Here is a 25119-nt window from a genome sequence, read left to right as displayed (position 1 = left end):
TGCTGTAGGAGGCGGCCCCGGGGAGCCGAAAACTACTAAAATGGCGGCGGCGGCGCCGCGGGGAGGGGGTACGGGGGCTGCGGGAGGCCACACTGCGCTCGCGTCGGGGCGGCGGAGTACACGCGGAATCGCCGGAGCGAGTGCTGAGTCGGTGCCGCCGCCGGCTTCCCCCTTACCCCGGACGCTGGGAGACGCTTCGGGGCCGCAGAGGCTTGTGGGGCAGCCACAAAATGGAGGCGAACGGGAGCGGCAGCGGGAGCAGCAGCGACTCGGCTCCCGACTGCTGGGATCAGGCGGACATTGAGCCGGGCAGCGGAGCTGGCCCGGGGTCCGCCCCGCCGGCCGCGGAGGCCGAGGCCCAGCAGGAGCTGCTCGGGGCGGCCTTCAGCCGGCAGCTGAACGTCAACGCCAAGCCCTTCGTGCCCAACGTCCACGCCGCCGAGTTCGTGCCGTCCTTCCTGCGGGGGGGCCCGGCGCCCGGCCTGCCGCCACCCTCGCCCCCGCCCGGCCTGCCGCCGCCGCCGCCCCACGGTAACTGCCGCGCCGGGACGAGGCTGCGCCGGCGGGTGGGCGCCGAGGGCGGAGGGATGGGGGCCATGTTGGAAGGGCGCGGGGCCGCGCGGTGGAGGGGCCCGGGGCGAGGGGTGTCGGGCCCCCGCGGGGAGGCGGGGAAGGGCCACGCGGGGCTGGAGCGCGGCGCGGAGGGCCTCGGGAGGGCGAGGGGGGGCCGGGCCGGGCCGGGCTGGGAGGCGGCCGGCAGCCTGGGGGCCGGGTGGGTCAGGCTGGCGGGGTGCGGGCGGGGCGCCAGGGCGGCAGCGCTGGAGGGGGGGCGCGGAGGGCCCGGCGGTGGGAGAGCGAGCCGGCCTGGGCGTTGGGGCCCTGGGCCCTCACGACAGGAGGGTCTCGTCAGCGAGGGGCGAGGGCAGCGCGGGCGGGGGTACGGCCGAGGGGGGAGCCTTGCGCAGGAGAGGGCTTCGGGGGGAAGGGGCGTAAGGCAGCGGAGCCGCGGGCAGTGCGGAGGAGCCGGCTGTGGCGTCTGGTGCAGAGTTCGGGGGGCCGGGGAGGGGGTCCGCAGGCCGCGGCGGGGCTCCGGCCGCAGCAGTGTAGGCGGCGGGGTCCGGCCGTGCGCGGCCCCGCGGTACCCGGGCCACGGGAAACCGCGCGGTGCCGCTTCCTGAAGCGCCGGAGAAGTTGTCTGGTGGCAGTAAATTTCGTGTGGCGGGGGAGGACACCTCTGCGTCAGCCTCCCGCCGTTCAGGTGTATCGTCGGTGTCTTCTGGAAGATTGTATCAAGTAGTTACTTTTTTCTCCTGTAGCGCTGGTAGTGATTAGTAGGGAAGGGAACCTTGTCCAGCTGGCCTCAGTCAATGGAATAACTTGGAATTTACCCTGCTTTTAATTTCAAAGGAACTTTGTGTACGCAACCAGTGTTTATAGGAGATTTGCTTTGCGTAGGGGAAATTAAAGGAGAGCTACTTCTTAATATTCAGCTCCAAACTGAAGGTCCTTCCAAACATCAGACGTGCTAGTTAACTTTGTGGTAGTGTTTTAATGTCACTCCTGCAGCTAAGGAGTTTGAGACCTGATCAAGCGTGATAGTTTAACACTTTCCTATTTTTTTCTATCGTTCTCTGTATCCCTATTGTTACAATATGAAACGAGCTACTATTTCAGATATTGATTCTAGTAATTTAATTTCACTAAACCAACTACTTGTTACATTGTTTGTCATGATTTCCTGTTGATTGTGGCTTACTGTTTATGGCGTTCTGTTTTATATATTAATTAATCTTACTGTCCCTAGTATCTAAAGTTATCAGATGTTAACAGCTAAAATCTGTAACTTTCATATATGAAGCTTTAAAATTTTCATAACAGGATATTAACCCTTTTTTTTTTAGAGCAAATGTTAGATTATGTGTTCTCCACAGCTATTCAGCACTCTTGATTTTTATCAGAAGTTATAGCTTATGCGCTATGCGGGCAGGCAATATGTAAATGCATTAAAATATACTTGCAAGAAGTCCTGGGCAGAATCTTGGATTCCATTTAGAATAAATGTATATGTTAAGGTTTAGAGGTGTAAAGATAGAGTAGATAGCTTGAGGCTGTGCTGAACATGTGATGCATCTTTGAATAATCATCAGAATTCATTCTAGTGTGTTTTTCAGCCATTGCAACCTGACTTTAAGTCTTTTTTTTTTTTTTAACTATGTAATCAATATCGTGACTGAAAACTTTCTTGGGGTTTAGAATATTATGAAATTACTTTGTTTTTTCTCTCTGGCTACTTTTGTAAGGTTTCTCCTAAGGCTTCCTTTTTTTTTTTCTTTTTTTTGTAGGATTTAAACTACATTTCCTATTTCCTCACTGCTACATAGTGCTGTAATCTAGTTTGAGCTTCCCTTGCTTCTATATCTTCTTGATGGTTTAGAATTTTAAGTTTCTATAATTACCTGGTATATCCCTAAGATTAAGCAGACAAAAATCTGCAATTAAAAAAAAAAGTTTCTTTCTTAACTGGAATACTATACTTGTTACATACTTTTCCAGGTCTGATGTACTCGGTTACAGGAAGTAATTGACAGTCTTGTCCTTGCAGATGTTTGTTAAGGTGACAACTACTTTCCTGGCTAGAAGAACTAGGTGGAGCTGCTCTGGAAATAAGTCAGAACAACATGTGATTAGACAATGGTGCTGAATAGCTTACTTCTCAGCAGCCCAGTTTGCTTCTGCTCCCATAGGGAATTAGGTGTTCGTGGCACTCATTCTACATTACCTTGTGAGGGAAAAAATATTTCTATTTATCATCTGTATTGAGGTCTGTGCAAATGCTGGTTTGTAGAGGGAAGAATCTACGTGAATCTTGATTCTTCCTAAGAATCAAAAAAGCCAGGTATCAGTTTGAGAACTCAAGGGCCTAAAGTTAAGTTCTAGTAATGCTTTTCTTGGAACTTGCTCTTGGTGAGGTTTTGTTCAAGTCATAATTCCTTAGTAATTCAAAGGATGTTGTAGGTCAAGATGAATGTGTAGTAGCAGCACGACATATAGAAAAATTCCACAGAACTGCTCTCCATTGTGTGGCTGTAGTGTGTAATAGTGTTTCCTTTTATGCACACTATCTTCATGTTTCTAGTAATTTGTATAAAATTCCTTATATATATTGTATAAAATTCACTTATATTTAGAGCACTGAAATACTGCTCACAGAAGCCATTTAGGGAACAAGATGTTAACTTTCTGAAATTGGGGAAACTCCAGAGACCTGCATTCCAAGTAGTTTACTTTAAAGTAGTTTCTGATTTATGCGTGCTTTCTTTTGGATGCAAATTGTATATTAGGGACGATATCTGCCCATTGCTTATCATTAATATAATTTTTGCTCGCAGATAGTTTCAGAATTAGTTTGGAATTAAATTATCATTTTATTATACGCAAAAAGCATCTTATTTAAATTTTTGAACCTAAGGATTAGATTAAAACTAATATGTTCCAAATATTGCAGCTGCAAGGTCTTGCATTTATCAAATTGTATGCAAGCCAAACTTATTTGTGTGAAATCTCTCTTTGTTGGATTCTATCAGAAAGGTGAAATAGGGACTTCTTGGATTTCTGTCTGCAACAGACATCACTGTAGCGCAGTTCCTTCCAGTGAGCGTGTCAAGTATGTCATGAATTAGTTGCTCTTCTAGGGAAACTTACTGTAGATAGCAGTTGCTGGAGTAGCAAACTCAACTAAATTAAGGCAAGATGTGATAGTCAATAAAATGACAGTAGATTGTGTCAGGGCCTCTTAACATTCTTAATCACAACTGCACCTTGCAGCTTCACTGTTCTGTAGTATATATGACTTATTTTTGTACTATGGTTTATTAATTTTGTAAGCGTATATAAGATGTAATTGCATTTGGGTGGCTTTTTTGTTTGTTTCTATATCAAGGCATGGTTTGGAGGTGTAAGGGAATAGTTAACACTACATCCAGCCACCCCCTGCCTCGAGATTAATAAGATTTCTATTATCTAAGTTTTGGTTGGATCTCAGGTATGAGAGAAGTGAACAATTCCTGAAAATGCAGCATCAACCTGAGTTCTTGGGGTTAAATTTTTGTCATAGTTCTTGAATATTCACAGGATTCTTGGTAAAATTGATCACAGCTTCTTTGTATGGGCTTTGCTATATTTTATGTTAGTTTTTCTTCTCTTTAGAAGTAATTTTTAAGTGTTCACTGTTGACTTTGCTTGGAGCAGGAGACTGAACTAGATAACTTCCTGGGGTCCCTTCCAACCTGAATTGTTCGATGATTTGAAAAGTATGCAGTAGTTGTAGTAAGAAAAAAGTGTCATTAATACAAAAGTAAGAAGAAGAAGTAGTGTGTGACACATAGCAGCTAGTGTAAGCCAAGAGAGGATTTATCCTTTTGGTGGTGTTAGTGCTACTACTTCATTTACTAGCTCTCTTCACCACTTCAGGTAAATTTCTGAACATATTTGTAAATGCATCTGACTTAAGATTCAGTGCCCTTCAGATTGCTTCACTCCCTGAATATCCTCACTCACCTGCAGTAGTCGCTCTTGAAATAGTTACGTTCAAGCAGCTGGACATCCTCAGCCTTCAAATGCTGTAAATAAATGAATATAGCATCTGTCTGTCTGGTTTTCCTTGCCCTTATTTTTCTTGATCTTGTAGCTAGCTGGGACATCCATATATTCCATCCGTGTCCTGTGTCCCACCCCCACCCCCCCCAAATCATAAACAAAAGAAGGAGTTTCAATATCTTCTGCTTCAGTTCTGAAGCCTATAATTTCCAGAGTAGGATGAGGAGTTATCTGTATCATCGTGTTCCCCAAAACTGGTCATCTCTTGTTTTACACAATTCTCTGTAGACTATATTTTAAGACTCTTCAATTCAGTCCTCAAGAGACTTCACTTTGCATATGAACTTGCTAATGAAGTCTCGTTTGTCTAAAACTAATAGTCCACCATTCACGAAGCTATCATATTAAAGGATTGCATGGTTTACTCGTATCAACATTGGACTAGCCGTATGCTGATGACTTCGTTACAAGTAGGGTGTTGGTAATGCTACTGTTAATACTCCATAAGTGCAAACTTGAACTGCTGACATGACAGCAGATCTGTGTTCTATTATGAGTGCCACTATATGGTATAAATGCTTGTTATCAAAGGAATCTTGATTTGAGTCATCACTTGACTATCTAGAGCAGTGTTGTTCTGTATCAGCTTCTCTAGACAGATGAGCTGCACAACCTCTTTTAAAACGGTCAGTGCCAAGAAAGGCTGTATGTCTTGGCACTGACTTGCCAGATGATCAGATATAATATACCTGTGTGATGCAGTCAAGGTGTCAATGTATTACACAGATGTCCTTTGTCTACATCTGAACTGTCCCCAGGAAGGCAGCCAGGATTGTGTTGCTCCTGTTAGAATAATTCATCATGCTTGTGGCCTCTGCGTGACTCCAATAAAAGACAGAGCTGCTGGGACTAGATGAACTGTCCTGGGGTCTGCCTGCAGGCTGCTGGCCATGCGTTAGCACCCTGGGTTGGACTATGGATTTAACGTGTTTGAAAGCATGAGGTTTTCTGAAAAGTTGATTGCTCTATTAAAATGAACACAAAAATAATTTGGGATAATTCTTGAGTTCTATTAGCGATGTGGTTTTACAATTCCACTTTCAGAATTTTGGGATTTCTCTCCTGTTTTGCTATGAGACACGCAAGCAAGAGCAGCAGCTGATTGTGTGAAGCTAAGATAGAAAGATGGTTTTATTTTGTTTTTTTATTTTGAAGGAATAAAGCAGTCAAAATTTAATCAGTAAAATTTGTGACTGTTTTGAAGAGGTCTATATGAAAATGACATTGATTAAATTTCAGTACAAAGGTTAGTTTAGGACAGGTGATACAGCATTAAAAATATATTCTCCAGAACAGACTAAGAATTTTTGTGTAAATTTTACTCTTTTATGTGTAAATGTTAAGATCTTGAGCTTAACCTGCTCAAAAATCCATGGGGTGCTTAAGTTTGGGGTTTTGGGGGTTTTTTTGGTGTTAGTTTCTATTCCTGCTGGGTTATGAGATATCTTTGTTAGAGAGTGGAATCCTTAACTGTTCTAATACAGAGCTTGATAACTTGATTTTTGAGACAGTCACGAAATCAACTGAGCACAAATATTTGGCCTTAAAGAAAAGGGGTTTTCATTATATTCCTTGAAAATCCCCATAAGCTTTCTTACACTCAGTTGTGAAGAAGCATGTTGCTTTTAGATAAGATAAACTTAAGGTGTGTCCTCACTGGGAAAGGAAAAAGGTGGGTCTTTTACTAAGTTCACATGTAGTAAAATCCTATGAATACAAAGCAAGCGCTGGTGTTTTTGAGGTTTACAAAGTCATGTTAAAACTATTAAAGCTGCTCTTACATTGGTGCATTTGAAAAACTGAGCATACATCTCCTTCTGCCCGCTGGTGAAGCTAGGGCATAGGCTGTGAAGCCGGGCAGAGACAAGAAGAAAATCGTTTTGGGTGTAGGTTAACTTTGAAAACAACTGCCCTAATTACAGTGAACTCCTGAAAACCTTTTCTTTCTGTATATTTTAAAATACTGAATATGAAATACTTTGTTTAGCTGTAGCACTTATTTGTGCTTAAAGTAATTTTTTGTGGGGTTTTTCATTAGCTAAGATTCGTCTTTTTTTTATTCTGATTCTCATGCTCAGAGTTTGACTCGGACCTTTATTTTTTTACTCTGGCATAATTCCCTTTATGCTTTCATTTCAGAAAAATAAAAGGGGGGAGCAAACATCTGTTATGCAATTCATGAAAACTGTTGAGTCTGTAGACCGTTGTGTAAATATGTACTGAACTCGAGTATTCGCATCCCACGTACGAGAACGCGATGGGACTCCTAAGGTGGGTGCCATGCATCTCTTCGCTCTTCAGCCTTCTAGGAATTCCTGTGAAGGAACTTGATGCCTGTATTGGTGGAGCAGCAGCAAACTGGCTGTACAGCCCATCTGAGTGTTGTAGCTTGTAGGTAAGACACTGAATCTGCCTCCCGTCTTGTGCAAACCGTGTCCTTAGCCCTCAGGTGCCAGGTCCCAGCCCTGCCTGGGTTCTTACCACAGCAGCAGCGGAGCAGGCTGGGAGTGCTGCCACGCGTGGCAACACCTGACGGCCTCTCCTCCAGCCTGCGCAGGCGTTTGCGTTGGCTCGAGCACCTGCCGCCGAGGAGCTACCGGTTCAGCACCGAGCAGGTCTGCTTGTGTGGGGACATCCCTCCGCTTGTTCTGTGCATCTGGGGATACTGCAGTTCATGTGAAGGTGGAAGTTGTCGTTACTGCTTAGCACTCGAGTTTGACTTTAACTGCAGTTCTTCTATTGATTCCCAGTTTACCAGCTGCTCCTGTTCTACATGTGAAAATCTTGTTTCATTCTAATATAAATTTAATTGTAAAGCTATTTTCTATTGTTTCTGTACAAGCATTCTAAACTGTTAACGCTGTGAAGTTCCTAGCTTATACTGTTTTAAAATAATCTTTTCAGAGGTTGAGTGGTAACTTTTAATTCGTTCTACCTGTGCAGTTTTGGTTATTGTACAGCAAAAATAAGTGCAAGTACAAAACTTGATGTAATATGCAACTCACCAGCTGCAGTAGAATGCTGACTTCATTCACATGGCAGAGAGGATTCTTGCTGTAATTCTTTAGGACATTACCTGTATTTTAGCGACCAATCACCATGTTTTAAAAGTTGCGCAATTTTGGACTCTCTTGGGAGCGCGCATAGTTCTCCAGTGAATTTTATATTTTAAAAAAAAAAGTAACTTTTACCTTATTCAGACAAGACTCTGAATTACATAATGTCCTGTCTAATGGTCTGCCAGTAGATAAATGCAGCTTGTGTGTCCGTTTTTGCCTTTGGTGTTGACAACAAAGATATTCCAAAAAAGTCGTAGGGCTGTAAAGGTAAACCCCTCACCTCATGTAATGCAGTGAATAAGGTTGCAGCAGCAGTTCTTGACTTATGGTTTGAGGAGAGATGGAGCATGGAGAATGCTATGTAAAATCTAATTGTTTTTTATTGCGTGTAAATCCAAGAACTTGAAGTGTTACTTAAAGATTTGGCATCATCTAAGACATGTTCTGACCTTAAAACCAGATTTCATACAAACTACATTTTGAGTCCCTCTCATGACAAGATTCCTATCTGAACGACTTTCACAGATGAGGATCTAGAATTTTCAAGTTGAACTTGAACTTACAGATTTTTCTAATTTGTGTTTAATTTGCTGTATGTGATATTTTTACAATAATAGTAAACTATGTTAACTGAATGTTGTTAATTACTTTCCTGACTTCCAGAAAACACTGCGTATCTACTTCAGTGTTTTGGAGAGATCAGAATAAATTACAAGCACTACTTAGAACCTTTCTCAGATTCCCTCATCTTTAAAGGTATTTTGTTAGGATGACAGTCTTTATCTCATGGGTAAAATAAGCAAGGTTGCTTCGGGTCACTGGATCTGTCCAAATATTTTGCCACAGGGACAGTGTGGATTTTGGACTTATTCTCATGTCCTAATCCAGTATCGAGTCCTAGGTGGTAAGCCTGTCTCAGCTGGATTCAGAATTGTATCTCCTTTTCGTGTGCTCCAAAGATTCCTTGCTGTTCCAGAACTGACACTGAAAGGTGAAGTGGTTTTCCTTGAATATTGAGATTGCCTTTCTATCCTCTCCCATGGCACCAGCAGTGCTGCTCTTCCACCCAGCTGATACCTTGCTTGAGGGTGCTGATCCACCCAAAACCTGCTGGGTTCCTGGCTGCTTCAGTCTTTGGTCGGGGCAGCTGCCTTTGTGGAGCTTCAGTAGCTACAGGTGCACTAGGGCTGGCACAGGAGGAGAGGTGACGAAGAGCAAAATGCGGTGTCCCAAGGCTCTGAGAAGCAGTACGACTGCATCCTTCTTTTTGGGTGATTGCCTTGAAGGCATACTTCAGGGAATCTGCTCGTTTCCACGCAGAGCAAATGATAAATTGGACCCTGTAAGGTCAGACTTTTCTCTTGTATATTTGTTTGTGATGCACCAGTGCATGAAATTGTTTATCAGAAGTAAACAATTACTGAGGAGTTGTTTATCACTTAAAGCCTATTTTTTTTTTAAATTAAGATTTTTATTTTTTACTTGGTTTCTTTACAATGAACGTTTTTAGAGAGCAGTTTGTATTCCTTTTCTGCTTTGAAGGAGCAGCGTATGCTTCGTGTAATTCGGTGTCCTCTTCCAAAGCATGTCTGCCACTTGTGTACTGAAGCGACCAGAATTGAAGAAGTGGTTGTGGTCATAGCGGAGTATCTGTTGCCCCTTGATTGTGAGGCATTAGTACCGTTTTGGATACGTACACAAACTTGTCTTGTTGATTCTCTTGTCTCCTAGACCCCTACTAAACTTAACCAATGGACCTTTTTAGGTTAACAATTTCCTACCTCCTCTCTGCTATTTCTGAAGAAACTTTTTTTCCTGACCGTATGCCTGCTGTATTACAGACCAGAGAGTAAAAACTGTTTACAATGGATGCTGTTGATTGACAATGTATTTCTAAGGACTTAAATAACTCTTCAACCACTTGTAGGGCTTCTGTTTCAAGACAAGTGCATAAATACCGTCATTTAATACATTTTTCATTATGGACAAACTTCTGGGGTGAAATCAAAAGCTTGTTGAAGTGATCTTGTAATGAAAATATTTATGATTCCCAGTCATAGATGTGTAAAATAGCCAACAATCTTCTGATGTGTTACAAACCGGAGGCTTTAGGTTCAGATCTAGGTTCTGTGCCACCTGCTTACCATGCTCATAAAAGGGCTGACTTGCTGCGCCCCTCCGCTGTGTGCCGGGTGCGTGTGCCGTGACCTGCCGGCTTGGCCCTCTAGCCCTCTTCCAGCTTCTGCAGCACTGCTCTAGTTTGTGGCAGTCTACAGCGCCAAAGCCAAGAGGCTTAGAAGCAGGTTCTTCTCTGCACGTTTTTGTTCTGGGGGATTTGTTCCATCTTTAGGTCCCATCACGCGTATAGAGCAAGCAGTGCTAGATGATCGGTGTTTTTGTAAGGGGATTGAAGGAGACCTGGAGTATGGCTAAATAGAGGGTATGAATTTGGTATGTGGCTGAAAAAAATAAGATTATGAACTTGTTTCAAAGAATTACGAGGTTGAATTTATACCAAGAGAAAACTAAATAGGTTAAGGTTTTAGGGATAATTACAGAAGGCTTCTTGATCACATGGAATAACGTCTTGAAACATCAAGTGGTGTAATTGTTAATTGGAACATATCACTCTTAGCAGGTTTGATTATTAGTTATATCTCAGCATAAGAGTTTAGTGGCATGGTTTAGTGCATGAGAAGGTTGAGTGATCTGTCCAAAAGCATGCTTGTGGCTTTGATGTGCACATGACTGGTGAGATTGCCCTCTGAGTAATGGGGCTATATTATGGTGTTTAAGAGGGCTGGCAAACTTACCAGGCGTGTGAATGAGTTTATCATCTATTGACCCTAATAACTACAGAAGATCTTAAGAATTTATTCTTAATGGCTTGTTTCAATTTTCTACTCAATGCTTATGTAAATTGAGGTGCAATAGTGTTGTAGGTATGCCTATAAGCTGAAGCTGGCAGAACCTTTCCGTACAGTTGTGACACCACGCACACATTATTTCTTGGCATACAGTGAAACTGGTTTGACGTTTTTAAACACCAGTTAGATACTAATAAACACTTAAAATAGCTAGCTTGCATAAAAGGGATGTATACAAAAATTGCTTCCTTTAAAACTTGCTGTAAGTGTATCTTTCCATGGCGGGGGGGGGGGGGGAATGAACAGGTTTTAGGACTGGTGTATTGTTTTCACAACTCTTAGGTAGAGTTCTTTAGAAGTATTTGTGCTTGGAGGCTATATTTAGTACTAGTTCCATGGAGGGGGGAGATGTTTCTTCTTAAATATGCTTCTCGCAATAAAGTTGGGAGGTGGTCTTTTATGCTAAAGTGTGGAAATTGGTTACATCAGTATATTTTAAAAGTGAAACTTTTTTTCTCTGCAGGTGCACCTGTAGAGACTTCTCCAGAGGAGCAGACAGCCTCTTGTGAAGGTAACTTGCTAATTGTTTTCGTCTTCCGATGGTACACAATGCAACTCCATTAAAAATTATTTTTAAAAAATTATTGCAAAGAATCTCCTTTCTAAAAATCTGTGAACCTTTTCCAATCTTCATTCTCTTTATCCTCATACTACTGTTGTAAGGCAGTGTGGTTGTCTGTGGTTATTTACAATTTTATAGCCAGTCGAGCAAAGCACATAAAGACTAAGTGCTTTATTGAAGGTCATAGAGCTTGCATGAAGCAGGATTTTTAAAATTGAATCTGTATATTAAATAGCATTGGCAAGTGCCTGAACATCTGAACTATCCTTTTATTAATTTAGTCACTCTGTTTTTCTTTGTTCTAGGTACTGTCATGATAAATATGTGTCCTTAATGATTCCTTTTTGTTTGCTTGGGTTTTTTCCCCAGGTTCAAATGCTGCTGTTAACATGGAAATTTCAGAATCTGTTGGTAAGATGAGAATTGTTCCATTTCACTACAATAGTACTATAAAATACTACTATAGCGCTGAATCATTGCAAACAAAATTGAAGAATACCTTACTGAGCCTTTGCATTTTTGGTCCCTTCTAATTTTTGTTGTGTCTTTATACTTAGATGAGGAAAGAGGTAATCGAACACTAGTATGCATTGACAGGTGCAATTGGATTACTTGGATGCTGAAAAAGCATCGGTGCTTTATTAAAAAATAATTTCATATTACAAAGTAGTCCCATTAATGTGTGAAATGTTGATTAACAAAAAACGTTAAAGTGATCAGTAATATGAGCAATCAGAACATGGAAATTGTATCTTTCTCCTTGTATTTGTATGGCTTTTAGAGAACTTAAACCACTAGCCCTCCCCTTTCCTTTCTAAACGTATGGTAGTGTCTGTCTGTCTGGGTTCAGACCAGCACGATGGTCTGAGTGGATCTTCAGATTTGTTTTTTCCTTATAAAACTGTTGCCTTGTTAAAACAGAAGTCTCTTAATCCCTGTGAATCACAGTTTTCTGATGTCGGCACACAAGCTAGTTTGAAAGTTCACAGTAATAATCATTTTGGAAACAAGCAGCAGATCCCCATTTTTATAAAGGAGGATGTTACCAGACTGGGTAGTTGAAGTCTTTTGACTGTATCCTGGGGAAGAGCCTTTTCTAGTAGTCACTGCTTTTAATTTCATTACCTATTTGAATATATCTAACTGGTTAATTTTTAGTGGAAAATGGAGAGACAGAAATGTCCCCGGAAGAGTCATGGGACCACAAAGAAGAAACAAGCGAAGCAGAGCCAGGAGGGGGTCCCGCAGGGGATGTGGGGCCTTCCGAAGAAAGCGCTCAGGAAATGATGGAAGAGGAGGAGGAAATACCAAAACCGAAATCTGTTGTAGCGCCGCCAGGTGCCCCTAAAAAAGAGCATGTAAATGTAGTATTCATTGGGCACGTAGGTAAGTTGTAAGTGAATGTGAAGTAATTGGATCTTGTGTATTATCTAGAATTTAGAGGATTAGAAATTAATCCTGCTCTTTGTAGGGATGTGTGTATTCACCACGTCTTGAGGTTAAGAGGAGCATTTATTCTAATGAAGCGGCTCTGGAAAAATTACAAAAGTTAAAGCAGGTCTGGCAGGGCAGAGTGCCAAGGACAGAGTGCCTGCCATCTCTTGGGTGCAACAGCCTCTGTGTTGGTGACTTCTCAAGTACCCGCTCTAGTGAGCACAGATGTATCTGTGTGATCCAAAGAGCAAAACTGGAAAGCAGTTTTAAATATTTTTGGAGGATTCTTATTAATTGTTACCAAATTAAAAAATAATTATTCAAAATATTAAAAACTGTAGAGCTATAAACGATAGATGAATGTAATTCAGGGTTAAAAGAAGCACTTACAGCAAAATGTCCAATTGATTAGTTTCAACAAGCTTCAGAAAAATCTTAAGTGGTGTCAAAACAACAAGAATTACTGAATCGTGAGTTTTACAGTGAACTCTGTCATTTGTATAGTCTCTTATCACCTTAGAACTGCTGTAACTTATTCCTCGGGTAAATTCAGAATGGAGTCACACACGTTAAAGAGGTGGTGGGCAGGGGTAGGTCCCAGTATTGGAGAGGGACAAGGGGGAAAGGGATTCTGCAAGGGCTTCCCATGCTCTTAACCCACGCTTCTGCTGGATTGCTGTTGTTGGGGGTTTTGTAACGGATAATGCCAAGTTTGTATGTATGAAACCAGAATTTTCCAAATTTGGTTTAATTGAATTGATGATGAATTACTATGGAAACAAGGGAAGCTGAGAGATGCTTCAAAAACTTAGGTTACAATTAAAAAAATATATCTTTGGAAATAAATTAGATGACCTCGTTCTTAATTGTTTTCTTCTTTTTCTAGGATTTTCTTTTAAATTATTAATTACTTAATTTTTTTTTATTTTAGATGCTGGCAAGTCAACTATTGGAGGACAAATAATGTAAGGAAACTCTTAAATAAAATTTTTAGATTTGCTGTTCTTGTGAATTCAAAATACATGAAGTAAAATGAATATTTTTTTTATGGCTTTAGTCAGCATAAATTAATATTTTTATAATAAAATGTTACTCTTCCTGTCAATGTAGTTACTTACTGTCTTTGGAATTTCTTAATTTCAGTTGATCTAATCTTATGGCTATAGGAGTTTCACTTCCTTAATGGAAACAACTATGCAAAAGCATACATTATTATATTAAAAAAACCCTGAATCCCTTTCTTAGAACATGACTGTTGTTCTTTATAGTTTTAAAATGCTATTTGAAACTGCTTTATACCCCTTGTTAAAATTTGTCCTTTTCATGAGATTTTAAAAAAAAAAAAATGAATATCCTTATTTCCTGGTGCTAACATTGTCAGGCATAATTTGATTTCCAAACGTGAAATTATAATACTTAATCTTAGAAGTCTATTTTACAAACAGTTTCTAGAGACCGCAATATTTGCGTGAGACAAAAGTAAATAAATGCAGCTAGATCTTATGGTTTGTAAAAAATCCAGAAATGGACGGTAGTGCATGAAGAAATAAATGCTGTCCTGCTGATGCAGAGTATTTTTATGATTTTAAAATCATATTCTCAGCAAAAGTGGGAGGTCTTTGTCTTGGCATTTTCATCTTGTTTTGTTTTGACCAAACTGGAATGTTGGAATTGTCATGCTACATTTAACCTTGTAGTTCATACTAGAGCAAATTAGCATTTTATTATCTGATGTGCTTGTGTATTCTCCTCGTACAAGGAGATACCTACTCTTAATACCTTGCCAGTGTGGTGTGTTCCCGAAGCTTGTAGCGGTCTCTCATTTTTGCAGAATATCCCTTTGTTGTAAGGGAGGAAAAAAAATGGGTGCTGGTACCACCTTTGTCATCAAGTCTTTATTTGCTGTTAGCATTAATTTTCCTTATAAACTAAGTAGATTACTGTTATTAGAAGATCAGCTAGAAATAGCTGCAGGGGAAAATATGAAAATTTTCATATAATAAAACTGTACACTACTCACCTCTTCATAACTGAAGATCTCTCAAAATATCAGTTTCCTTGGTCTATCTAAAAAGAATGAAACCAAAAATATTTTTCTTTACAGTTCAGAAATTGGGGTGGGGGGGAAGGTGTGTGTGAAAAATTCTCCCGTCACAATTTTTACTTACTTTTGAAACATTGGATTAGTCTCAGAGATGGACTTAACAGATATAGTTCCTTTTCAAAGTTTGCCTCTGCAGAACGTTTTACAATTAGGCTTAAAAAAAGACATTCCTCATACTTCTGCTAAAGCGGTACTGGTGTACCTTTACATATCAGATAATGGCGTGGCTTTTTGTGGCGAAAAAATTCCACTGCTGCTCATATCAGGCTGTTCAAGTTTTTCAAAATAATCTGTAGGGATTGTGTAAGTATTTAATGATGTGGAACTATGTTTCTGCTTACGTAAAATTGCACTTTTTCCCTTCTTAGGTATTTGACAGGAATGGTTGACAAAAGAACACTTGAAAAATATGAAAGAGAAGCTAAAGAAAAAAACAGAGAAACATGGTATGAATTTGCTGAAGATAACTGTGCTTTTCTTTGCTCAGTGATGAAAAAGGGAAACTTTCTGAGTCTCTGTCCCTGTAGCACTGGCTGCCTGCTGGAAGGGGTTTTGAGGGGGGGAGGAGTATCTTGTTTTCCTCCAGCGCTTCTGTAACTAAAACTATACAAAACAGTGCAATTCATACTAGCACATGCGTGAGGTTTGGGGGGGGGGGGTTGGTTTTGAGTTTTAGATCAGTGCTTCACATCCCGATGCTTTGGTACACCTCTTTTCTGGGAAAAAGGAATGCCGGGCAGACGTTTTCTGGGGCAGCTCTTGGGGTCATTCCGGCTGTCTGGCTTTCATCTGTAACCAGCAGAGATGTCTCAGGGACGGAGATCACAGCTGTCAGTCGGGCAGACATGAGGAGAGAGCGAGTGAATAGTTTTGGCTGTCGCCTTATCTCTCATTTTTATATGCATAAAGATAGGGTCTGCAGCTCTAAAGTTTCCTCCAGGCAAAACCATGCTGCTGTTGTGTGGATTTTTTGGAGGTCTCCTGTTAGTTTTGGGTTTTGTTGTCTTTTGGTTGGGTTTTGGATTTGTGTGTGTGTATATACAGCACATATAGCAGCCTGCTTTCTCCTTCAAACAACTCCTAGAAAATTGATTTTCCTTTTGGAAGCTGTGGTGGAGGAAAATAGGGGTTCAAAGGGCTCTGGAAAAGAAGCAGCTAAACACTTCCTTAAGGGGTAGAGCAGCGATGGAGTGCTAAGGGATGGGCGTTGACCTGAACTAATTGTGTTGTGTGTGCAAGAGGCGGGTAGAAAGGGCAACATACGTTCTTTTTATCAAGTAAGCATCATCTCCCTTCACCATGGTAATAAATTTTTTGGGACCTTCCTCAAGCTTGAAAAACAGTTTTCCTCTTTTAGTGAGTTGCAGGAAGCGCCTCCTTGAACATTGTTTTTATTCTTTAAAATACATCGTGATAGACAACAGAAAGTATGATGTACCTCTGTATCATTCTCAAAGGTCTTGTTAGCTCACCTCATACGTTGAGAGCCTTCAAATTTGAGCAGTTTTACTTGCGATTCAGAAAATTCTGTACTGTATCGCAGAGCTGACATATCAGTCCGAAATGCATCTCTCCCCAAAAAACCCTATATGCAAAGCAGACTTCCCATCCAGGTACCACACAGAGATTCCTGCTTGACTCTCGCTAGCTGAGTAAAACCTGGCCTTTGGCTGAAACCTTCAGAAATGCAGGCCGTGGCGAAGGTTAACACACAGGAGCACCATGCTGGTACACACCAAAAGCCTTCTAGCATGCTGTCTTGACCTCGATCAGTGACAAATAGCTCCTGCCTCGGGAAGAGCGTGATTATATAGCCCGAACTCCCAACGTTGAGTGCTTTCTCTGACTGGGGAACCTCTGGAGCTGGAAAGGACATCTTTGTGTTCCACAGCCCCTGACGGTCCCTCCCTCCCTGATCGCTGGGCGGCTGAGTTAGCAGTGTCTCTTCAGGCGTTATCCAGTCCAGACAAAAGATAAGCTAAAGGTCTTTATAAGCTGCTGTAATGGTGAAAAATACTGGTATGTTAAGCCAGTTCAGTGGAGTTATTACTACTTTTCTCCTCAGCAAGAGTATTAATTTTTTTCTCTCCTTTCTATTCACCAATTTTCACAAAACCTGAAGGAGCTAAATAATCTCCTCTTGAAATTTCTGTCTAACTTAAATCTGATTAGCTTGTCAATGGCCAGTGGGATAAAACATAATTAGGAGGGGACAACAGTTGATATGATCAGAGGATCAAAGATAGGGTGAATAAAGGTGGTGCTATTTCATAGCCAACTTCTGTTTAATATGTGCAAATAAATGAGAACGAATAATGATAGTTCCCATAATACGAATATGTGCAAATCAGAACTAATTTTTTAGTTAATTGTGCTGAGAAAGAGAATTGTTTTGTATTTGATCCAGAGGTGTTTTTCCAAACTGAGGCAAAGCTTGAAGTGTTTGAGGTTAGATCATACCTGCAGAACTTAGTAATTGAAAACCATGGTTTAGAATTGCATCCTTCTAGGTACATGAGGGAGAGCTAGCACTGGGCACTCCAGCTCACTAGGTGCATATACACAAAACATCCAATAAAAAGTCGCTGTTGGTCTTGGAAGTGCTTAAGCTCAGTAGGTGGTTAGAATATTTGAGCAGAAAAAAGACACGATGAGCAAATCATCATATATAAGTTTAATAAAAATGAATGCAAAACTAGAATATTCAGGTTGGTTTTTGTTTGGTTTTTTAGGTACCTTTCATGGGCCTTAGACACAAACCAAGAAGAACGAGACAAAGGTAAAACAGTAGAAGTGGGTCGTGCCTATTTTGAAACTGAGAAGAAACACTTCACTATTCTAGATGCTCCTGGACACAAGAGCTTTGTTCCAAATATGATCGGTGGGGCTTCTCAGGCTGATCTGGCTGTGCTGGTAAGGACAAACCAGACTATTTCACTTCGGGTATATTGTGGAATTAAGCTTCTGATTTTTATGTTTTGTTTGCTTGTTGACTCTTTTGCTTAGTTATAGTGGGCAAATTTTTCAAATCTTAGGTCTACCAAGTTGAGTGGGTTTTGGAGTGAGTTAATGGCTTCAGAAAATTATCCTCAGGTGTCATGTGGTTTTTATATATGTCAGTGCAGAAACTGAGGAGTAATATTGAGGCTATACCAGTGTGTTTTTGAAAGCTTTTACCAGTTTTGACTAGCCAAAGTTATTTTTGAATAAGGCAGTGTTACCCATTGTCGATTCTTCTGTTGACAGAATTGTAGCACTTTTATTCAAATGTGTGTTTTTAATTAGGTTATTTCTGCACGAAAAGGAGAGTTTGAAACTGGATTTGAGAAAGGTGGACAAACAAGAGAACATGCCATGTTAGCAAAAACAGCAGGTGTAAAACATTTAATAGTTCTTATTAATAAAATGGATGATCCAACTGTAAACTGGAGTAATGAAAGGTGAGTTTAATACTTTAAAAAAATTAATCTTCATTAAGAGATACTGCAATAAAATAGTTCCTAAGGAAAATATTTTTTCCATCCCATTTTTGCTGAAAGAATGGTAGACCGGTAGACTAAACCCAGAGGTTATCAAAATTTCAGGAGAATCAGAAGCACAGTGCCAGGACAGTGCCTCTCAGCTAAGCCTGAAGTCCTACGCTACTTTAAAACCTCCACTTTTGGCCGTTTGGGTCCATGCAGCCGTACCTCACAAATCCATGCTTTCTAACGTTGTTTGATTGTGAACTTGGAATCTTTATACTGAACCCAAAGGGAAGGGACTCTGTCTTCAGTAGTTCAGTTTGCCAGATTCTTGATTGCTTGGCCACGTTCCTGCTAAACTCCTGGCTTGGATTTGGTGAGAACAGCGTTGTCTGTTCACCTTACGTGTCCACCCGTATCATTTGGAGTTGTTCTTTTATAAGCTGAATTGAATAAGCAAATAATACATTAAGTGGTTCGTGATTACAGTCTGAGAAGGGGGGAGGGAAGGAATCTTGCAATGATACAGGCCAGGTAAAAACAACTAGAAAGTCAATACATAATCCTTTTTGTTAGTTATTTAATATTAAGTTATTCTTTTCTGCCTCAAGGCTGAAACATTACTAAAGGGTTTTAATTTTCCCGAGTGTAAAAAAACTTAGGTCTTATACGGCTTCTGTGACATCTGTCTTCTCACCCCTTTAAGCTGGATGCTAAAAAGTGTAACTTATTCCTTCCCTGGAGATACTTGGGTGATCATGGGATGCAGTTTTCTCCTACAGCATAATAAGAAGAGTTGTCAGCGAACTTGCTGTGCTGTCAAGAATCGTGAAAGTCTTTGTGGAAAGCTATGAGGGACTGTGCGACCTTAGCACATCAGCCTGGTTTGCTAAGAGAATTGGGCGTGCCCCAACCTTCTGACACTGCTGAATTCAGCTGAAACTGAGGGGCAGAGGTGTAACAGAAACAAATAGCATCAGGTCTTAGGAAACTATGGAGGAGACTGGAGGAGAGCAAGCCAGCACTAAGGGAAAGCCTGCAGCGGGACCTCAGTAGCTGTCCGCTCGCTCTGTCTTGCAGTCTAGGCCCAGATCTTTCGCTTAAAAGCAGATAGAGCATATGCTGCTGCCTACCCAGCCCGGGATTGAGGATTATGGGGAAAACTCGTGTGCTTTGTGGGGAATAGACAATACCAAGATGTGCTGCAGGATGGGAGAAGATGCACATAGGCTGCTAAGCTTTACTAGGTTTGCGGCTCACAGAATAGTTTAACTGATGGAAATTTAAAAACACCAAACTCCATGGACATTTAAAGCACAGTATTATGTCGTGCTGGAGTAATTGAAACTTATCTCAATCTCTTTCTCATTCTAATAGGTATGAGGAATGTAAAGAGAAACTGGTGCCATTTTTGAAGAAAGTTGGCTTCAATCCCAAAAAGGATATTCATTTCATGCCCTGCTCAGGACTGACTGGAGCAAACCTTAAAGAACAGTCGGAATTCTGTCCTTGGTATATGTACGTATCTTAAATTGAACAACATGGATGTTTGCTGTGTTTCAATGAAGTAAATGCTAGGGTGAAGCCAGGAAGGAGGACAGCACGGTACATTGTAGCTGCGGTCTAAAGTGCTTGAGGAAGTACGGTCGGGGCACAAGAGCACAGCAACGCACTGAGCCAAATAAAAGCATTTGCTAACTGCAGAAGATTTAAAGTTAGCAGACTCTGTAATGGTATTAGCAGTATGCTTTGGCTTTGAGTTTGAGTGCCATACTAGCCCTTGAATTTTCCAGCAATGCTGCAGTTGACAAATAGAACGAGTAACTGATGTGAACAGTGTGCTTGAAGCTGTGTATAATTAGTGACAAGCCGTGCCTCTCCCTGCATGTCGTCTTCCAGCTTTGTTCGAGGCAGTTAGAACGTGTTAATGAAAATCATGTTTCGACCTAGCTTATGGGTTTGTATTTCCAAAACACATTACATGTCTAGCAAGACTTGCAAAGGAATAATTAATTTGTTTAAAATATGCCTGTAATGTAACTTAAAAACTACATGCGCTTCCTGGGTGTTCACCTGTTAGCTGGGGTGAAGTGGACACTAATGATGGGACGTTAGGATAGATTTAACTGTCTTGGAGGTCTCTGCTCTTAATGAGGACAGAGTGGAAGTCATTCCTTTTGTTGGGCTGCAGTTATCCATTCGGAATGATTTTTAAATAGAAGGGTGCTCACGAAATTGAAACAAATGCTTTCTGCTCTTTTAGTGGATTACCATTTATTCCATACCTGGATAATTTGCCAAACTTCAACCGTTCAGTTGACGGACCAATCAGGCTGCCAATTGTGGATAAATATAAGGTACAAATTAAAATAATAGGATTGAAAGTATAAATGGGCTGTTTTCAGAAAGCAGTAAGTGGGCTATTTACTGTGGGTTTAGAGGGTATATTTTTTTTTCTTGGCTACGTCTACATTTCTAGCTGCAGAATAGAGGTGGGGAGGGGAAGTAAATAATTTTGGCATTATATGAGACTTAAAATCTGTAATCTTTCATGAGAACAGTTTCCAAAACATTAAGTATAGCAGTGCTAAATAACTTCATTGAGTTAAGTAATCGTACTTGGAGTTAAATCATAAATAGAGCAGGCTTTTTAGAAAACTGTTTTCAGTTGTCATGTAACGGTTTCTTTTTGTGAAGGATATGGGCACTGTGGTCCTGGGGAAGCTGGAGTCAGGCTCTATTTGCAAAGGACAACAGCTCGTGATGATGCCAAACAAGGTATGGTAAGGCTTAGATATTAAAAACATGTTACTACCCTAAAAAAGAACCTACATGGTTCTCTCAGATACTCATTACTTGAAATCAGACAATTTTCTATGGCTCAGCTGAAGACAACTAAGCTTTCATGTTTTACATGGTTGATGGTTCTGGAGGTTGCGTGTAGCTTACTTCCTCAGCATTCAGAACAGGATATAATTAATTTACACTGTAACTGTTTGTTGAAATCCTGTTGTATTAAAATGATTTTGTACCAGACTAAAATAGTCACAATAGAAAACTGCCTTTTTGCTTTCTTTAAGCACAACGTGGAAGTTCTTGGAATCCTTTCTGACGATGTAGAAACTGATTCAGTAGCCCCAGGTGAAAATCTGAAGATCAGACTGAAGGGAATTGAGGAGGAAGAGATCCTTCCAGGATTCATTCTCTGTGATCCCAACAACCTGTGTCATTCTGGACGCACGTTTGATGCCCAGGTAGAGTAACTAGCTTTTAATTGCTGTACGGATGGGTAAAAAGCATTCAAATATTTTGCTTGTGTTTCACCAAATCTAACTGCAGTAGTTTGAAGTTTCAGTTCAGATTGCTTATTCACTATCATATCTCTAAACTGACAGTAACACATATACCTAACACTCTGAGATCATTAATTTGCATTTTAAAAATATTTGAGTGTTAACTTCTCATGAAGTTCTAGACGCCAATAGTCGTGAAAACAAGATTGTCAGGCCAATTCTTCAGTTTTATACATCATATTATAAACAACTTAGTAGCTTAAATTTTGTTTCTTTCACAAAAACGTGCGTGCATTGTTCAACTACCCATTTTCATAGAGTTCTGTATTTGGTTATTCTCTGCTCTCTTATAATTGAAACGAGGAAAAACACACTGATTTTTTGATTGTTTTACAGATAGTGATAATTGAGCACAAATCCATTATCTGCCCAGGTTATAATGCTGTGCTGCACATCCACACCTGTATCGAAGAAGTTGAGATAACAGTAAGTGTCCTTTTGAGTCATGATGTGAATAGAGACAGTCCTGAGTTCTGTCATGCCGTACATCTGTAGAGCCACTGATGCAACAAAGTTCCAGCCGGGCATGGGACCTCTGGTCCGGGCTGTAACGGTTAGCATAGGCCTGCTGACAGTGTGGTAAGTCGTGACTGACGGCTACGCAGCAAGTCTTAGAAGGCGGAGTTCTTATTTCGAAGTATTTTATTTCTTAGACCACTTCAGTTTTGTTCGTAAAGAAAAAATAACCGTTATTTTAGCACTCACAGCTATTAATGTTTTCTTACACAGGCCTTAATCTGCTTGGTAGACAAAAAAACAGGAGAGAAGAGTAAGACACGGCCCCGCTTTGTGAAACAAGATCAAGTATGCATTGCCCGTTTAAGGACAGCAGGAACTATCTGCCTTGAGACGTTCAAAGATTTCCCTCAGATGGGTCGCTTTACCTTAAGAGATGAGGGTAAGGCCGCTTGGTCGACAGTTCCTGACGGCTGCAAAACAGGGTATTTGGAATAGGAGATGGTGTGTGGCAGTGAGCTATTGAAACGCTGGTGTCTAGTGGAAATCGCTGTCTGGGTAATAACAGAAAAGGAAATCTAAGCAAATAGTAGTCACTGTGCAGAGTTCTTGCTAGTAATAGTGTGGTTTATTTTAGAGGAGTAACGTACAGGAACGTGCACTGTGAAACAAAAGGTTGAATTTAAAAAATTACCAGCACTGTGTTCTTAATGCATCCTGGAATGTCCACCTATGGTATGGATGCCATACCACCGTGGGGTCTCCATCTAAAGTTAGAAAAGATCAGGAGGGTTGTATGTTGGGCTTTAGCTCCTGTTCACCTTGGTGGAACGCGTAGACTTGTGGGATATGTTTAAAATAAATCATCTTCAAAAGCAGTAAACAGTTCTGGTGGATCGATTCTGCCTTGCCTCCTCCTTAGACAACTGTGGAGCAGGCTTTCCAGAACCCACGTTGCATTCTTTGCTGTGAGAACAGCAGTTTTACTATTTTTAAGATATTATTGTGCTTTTAAAACACACTGGTGCTTTCATTCTACAATACAGCAGTTTATTCTCTGTGTTATGGCTAATACTCTGGAGAGCCTGTGTTTTTGGGGGAAGTTTTCATGCTCTTAGAGACGAGACCCGCACGTTCTTTTCACGGTATCTGTAACTCTCCTGTTTGTCTCCTTGGTTTAGGTAAGACCATTGCAATTGGAAAAGTTCTGAAACTGGTTCCAGAGAAGGACTAAGCATTTTTCTCAATGACCCCCGCACAATACTGTGAGGAAAATCGACTCTGCAAAAGCCTACTTCACACCGCCTTCTTATTTTCTGCCCATTGATAAACTTCTCCCCATATTTTGCAAAGACAAATTTCACAGCAAAGGTCCACATTATGTCAGCTTTCTCATATTGAGAGCTCTGCTATGCCACTGTTGAATTTTCCCAAAAAGAATTTTTTCTTTCTCCCAAATTCTGCTTCCTTGGAAAGATTCGGCAATAGCTTTGTAAGTGATGTGGACATAATTGCCTATAATTACGAAAATCTAAAGGATTTTTAATGTTTAATTTCCCCCTGCATATATATTAAGACATCTTTTTTCCAGGCAGATCATTCAGAGTGTGCGAGTGTGTGTGCACATGTTACAAAGACGACTACCATGTTAATAAACTATTCAATTTGAAATCTTTTTCGGTATTTGAATTGCTTTTGAATAATGTTTTTTATCCGGATGTAACACAGTTGCATTAGCTTTTTAACTCTCCAGTAACCTGGATGTGTGGTTACTCGGACTTTTCTAAACTCCTCAGCCTCCCCACACACACAGTTTTGAATGAGGCAATTGGGCACTCAACCAAGTTTGTATTAAAAGAATTAGGTTTGCCCCTTCCTTTTGTTGAATGCATTCTTAAAATTAAAAAACATTTGTGCAAATGTGGCACCTTCATTAGCTTTACATTTGTTAATATTGTCAGCGAATTTAGGTTGACTTAACATCATTACTAGACACAGTACATCAATTTTGAAGGCTAGAACTACTTGTTGTGTCTTTATAAAAATTCAGCGTTATTAAATTCCTGACTGCAGAAAACGCTAACGACCAGTAAATCAGTGAAACTTGCAAAAACAAGAGAATTTGTGGCAATAGTGCCTGTTAGTATTTATAAGAGCTGCATTTTGTGGGAGAACTGGGCCAATTAAAAAGTGCCAGTTATGTAAGTTACTCAGTTCACCCTGTCTTTAATTTGGAGGGCTGGATAATCCTTGCTGGTTTAAAGACCAGTCTGAACTGAGAGACAGAGACTATTTGAGTCCCTATAAGTTTGCACATACTGAAATGTGGGAGGGTCAGAATCAAGCACAGTCTGTAAATTTTTGCATATCAAAAAGCAATGTAAGCTTCTGAGGACCAGCGAGGTTTTTGTGAGAAAGTAAAGCAAAGCTGGTTCCGACCAAAGCTTACTCAGTACAGCCTGAAGGAGCTGCGTAATGAAACCTGATGTAGCTGCACTTTGAAAATGGACTCTCTACAACCGCTCTCCTCACTCTTACAGTTAGGCTGAAGGCGAACGGATCTCTTTCATTTCCCAGAACACTGGTAGAGCTGTTGAAAGGTATCTCCAGAGCTGCTTCAGGACGTCTCCAACTAAACACTGAGCTGTGCAGTTGTGGCAGGCCCATCTCCTCCCCAGGGGTTTACAGTCTAGTGACTGTGTCTGTGTTCACAGATAACTCAAAACTGAAACAGATTTCCCTTTTTGGGTTTTTTTGGGTTTGTTTGTTTCTTTGTAACTGTGGAACTCCCGTTCATTTCACTTACGGCTACATTGTATGGACAGAAGAAGTTATTGTCCTTCAGTTTCATATGACTACACTTGTAGCTACCGTAATGCATGGAATTTAAATAAATTTTATTATGTCTGCAAATCTCTGGGCTTTTATTTTCTTGGTAAATCAGAGTTTAAAAGCAACGTTTTTTTCCCTGCCAAGTGAACAAAACCGACAGTTCCTTGGATCTTAAACTAATGAAATGAAAAGCCAAGGAAACTTACGGTCTTGTTCATATTCTGGATTGACTTAAGATTTCCACATAGCTGGCTGCTTTCTCGAAGTAAGCT

General features: G+C 40.8%; 1 protein-coding gene across 1 annotated transcript; it reads left to right on the top strand.

Moving 5' to 3' along the window:
- Nucleotides 1-75: 75 nt before the first annotated feature.
- GSPT1 (G1 to S phase transition 1) lies at nt 76-24928 on the top strand. The gene is made up of 15 exons (XM_054842629.1): nt 76-531; nt 11106-11153; nt 11574-11615; nt 12363-12590; nt 13570-13603; nt 15111-15188; nt 17475-17655; nt 18028-18182; nt 19584-19724; nt 20470-20563; nt 20904-20984; nt 21287-21460; nt 21896-21985; nt 22289-22457; nt 23197-24928. The coding sequence occupies exons 1-15, from the start codon at nt 231-233 to the stop codon at nt 23247-23249; spliced, it is 1869 nt and encodes a 622-aa protein (XP_054698604.1). The 5' UTR covers nt 76-230; the 3' UTR covers nt 23250-24928.
- Nucleotides 24929-25119: the final 191 nt, after the last annotated feature.

The sequence above is a fragment of the Grus americana genome, chromosome 15, assembly GCF_028858705.1.
Source record: "Grus americana isolate bGruAme1 chromosome 15, bGruAme1.mat, whole genome shotgun sequence".
Lineage (NCBI taxonomy): Eukaryota > Metazoa > Chordata > Aves > Gruiformes > Gruidae > Grus > Grus americana.
Note: the sequence above shows the minus strand (reverse complement) of the source record. Positions and strands in the feature narration are given on the sequence as shown.

What these genes read in the sequence shown, in the direction of transcription:
- GSPT1 (XM_054842629.1), top strand. Translation starts at nt 231, where the DNA reads ATGGAGGCGAACGGGAGCGGCAGCGGGAGCAGCAGCGACTCGGCTCCC. An exon ending in AGTATTCATTGGGCACGTAG is followed by an intron (nt 12,591 to 13,569) that starts GTAAGTTGTAAG and finishes TTTTTATTTTAG; the next exon opens with ATGCTGGCAAGTCAACTATT. An exon ending in GTAAACTGGAGTAATGAAAG is followed by an intron (nt 18,183 to 19,583) that starts GTGAGTTTAATA and finishes TCATTCTAATAG; the next exon opens with GTATGAGGAATGTAAAGAGA.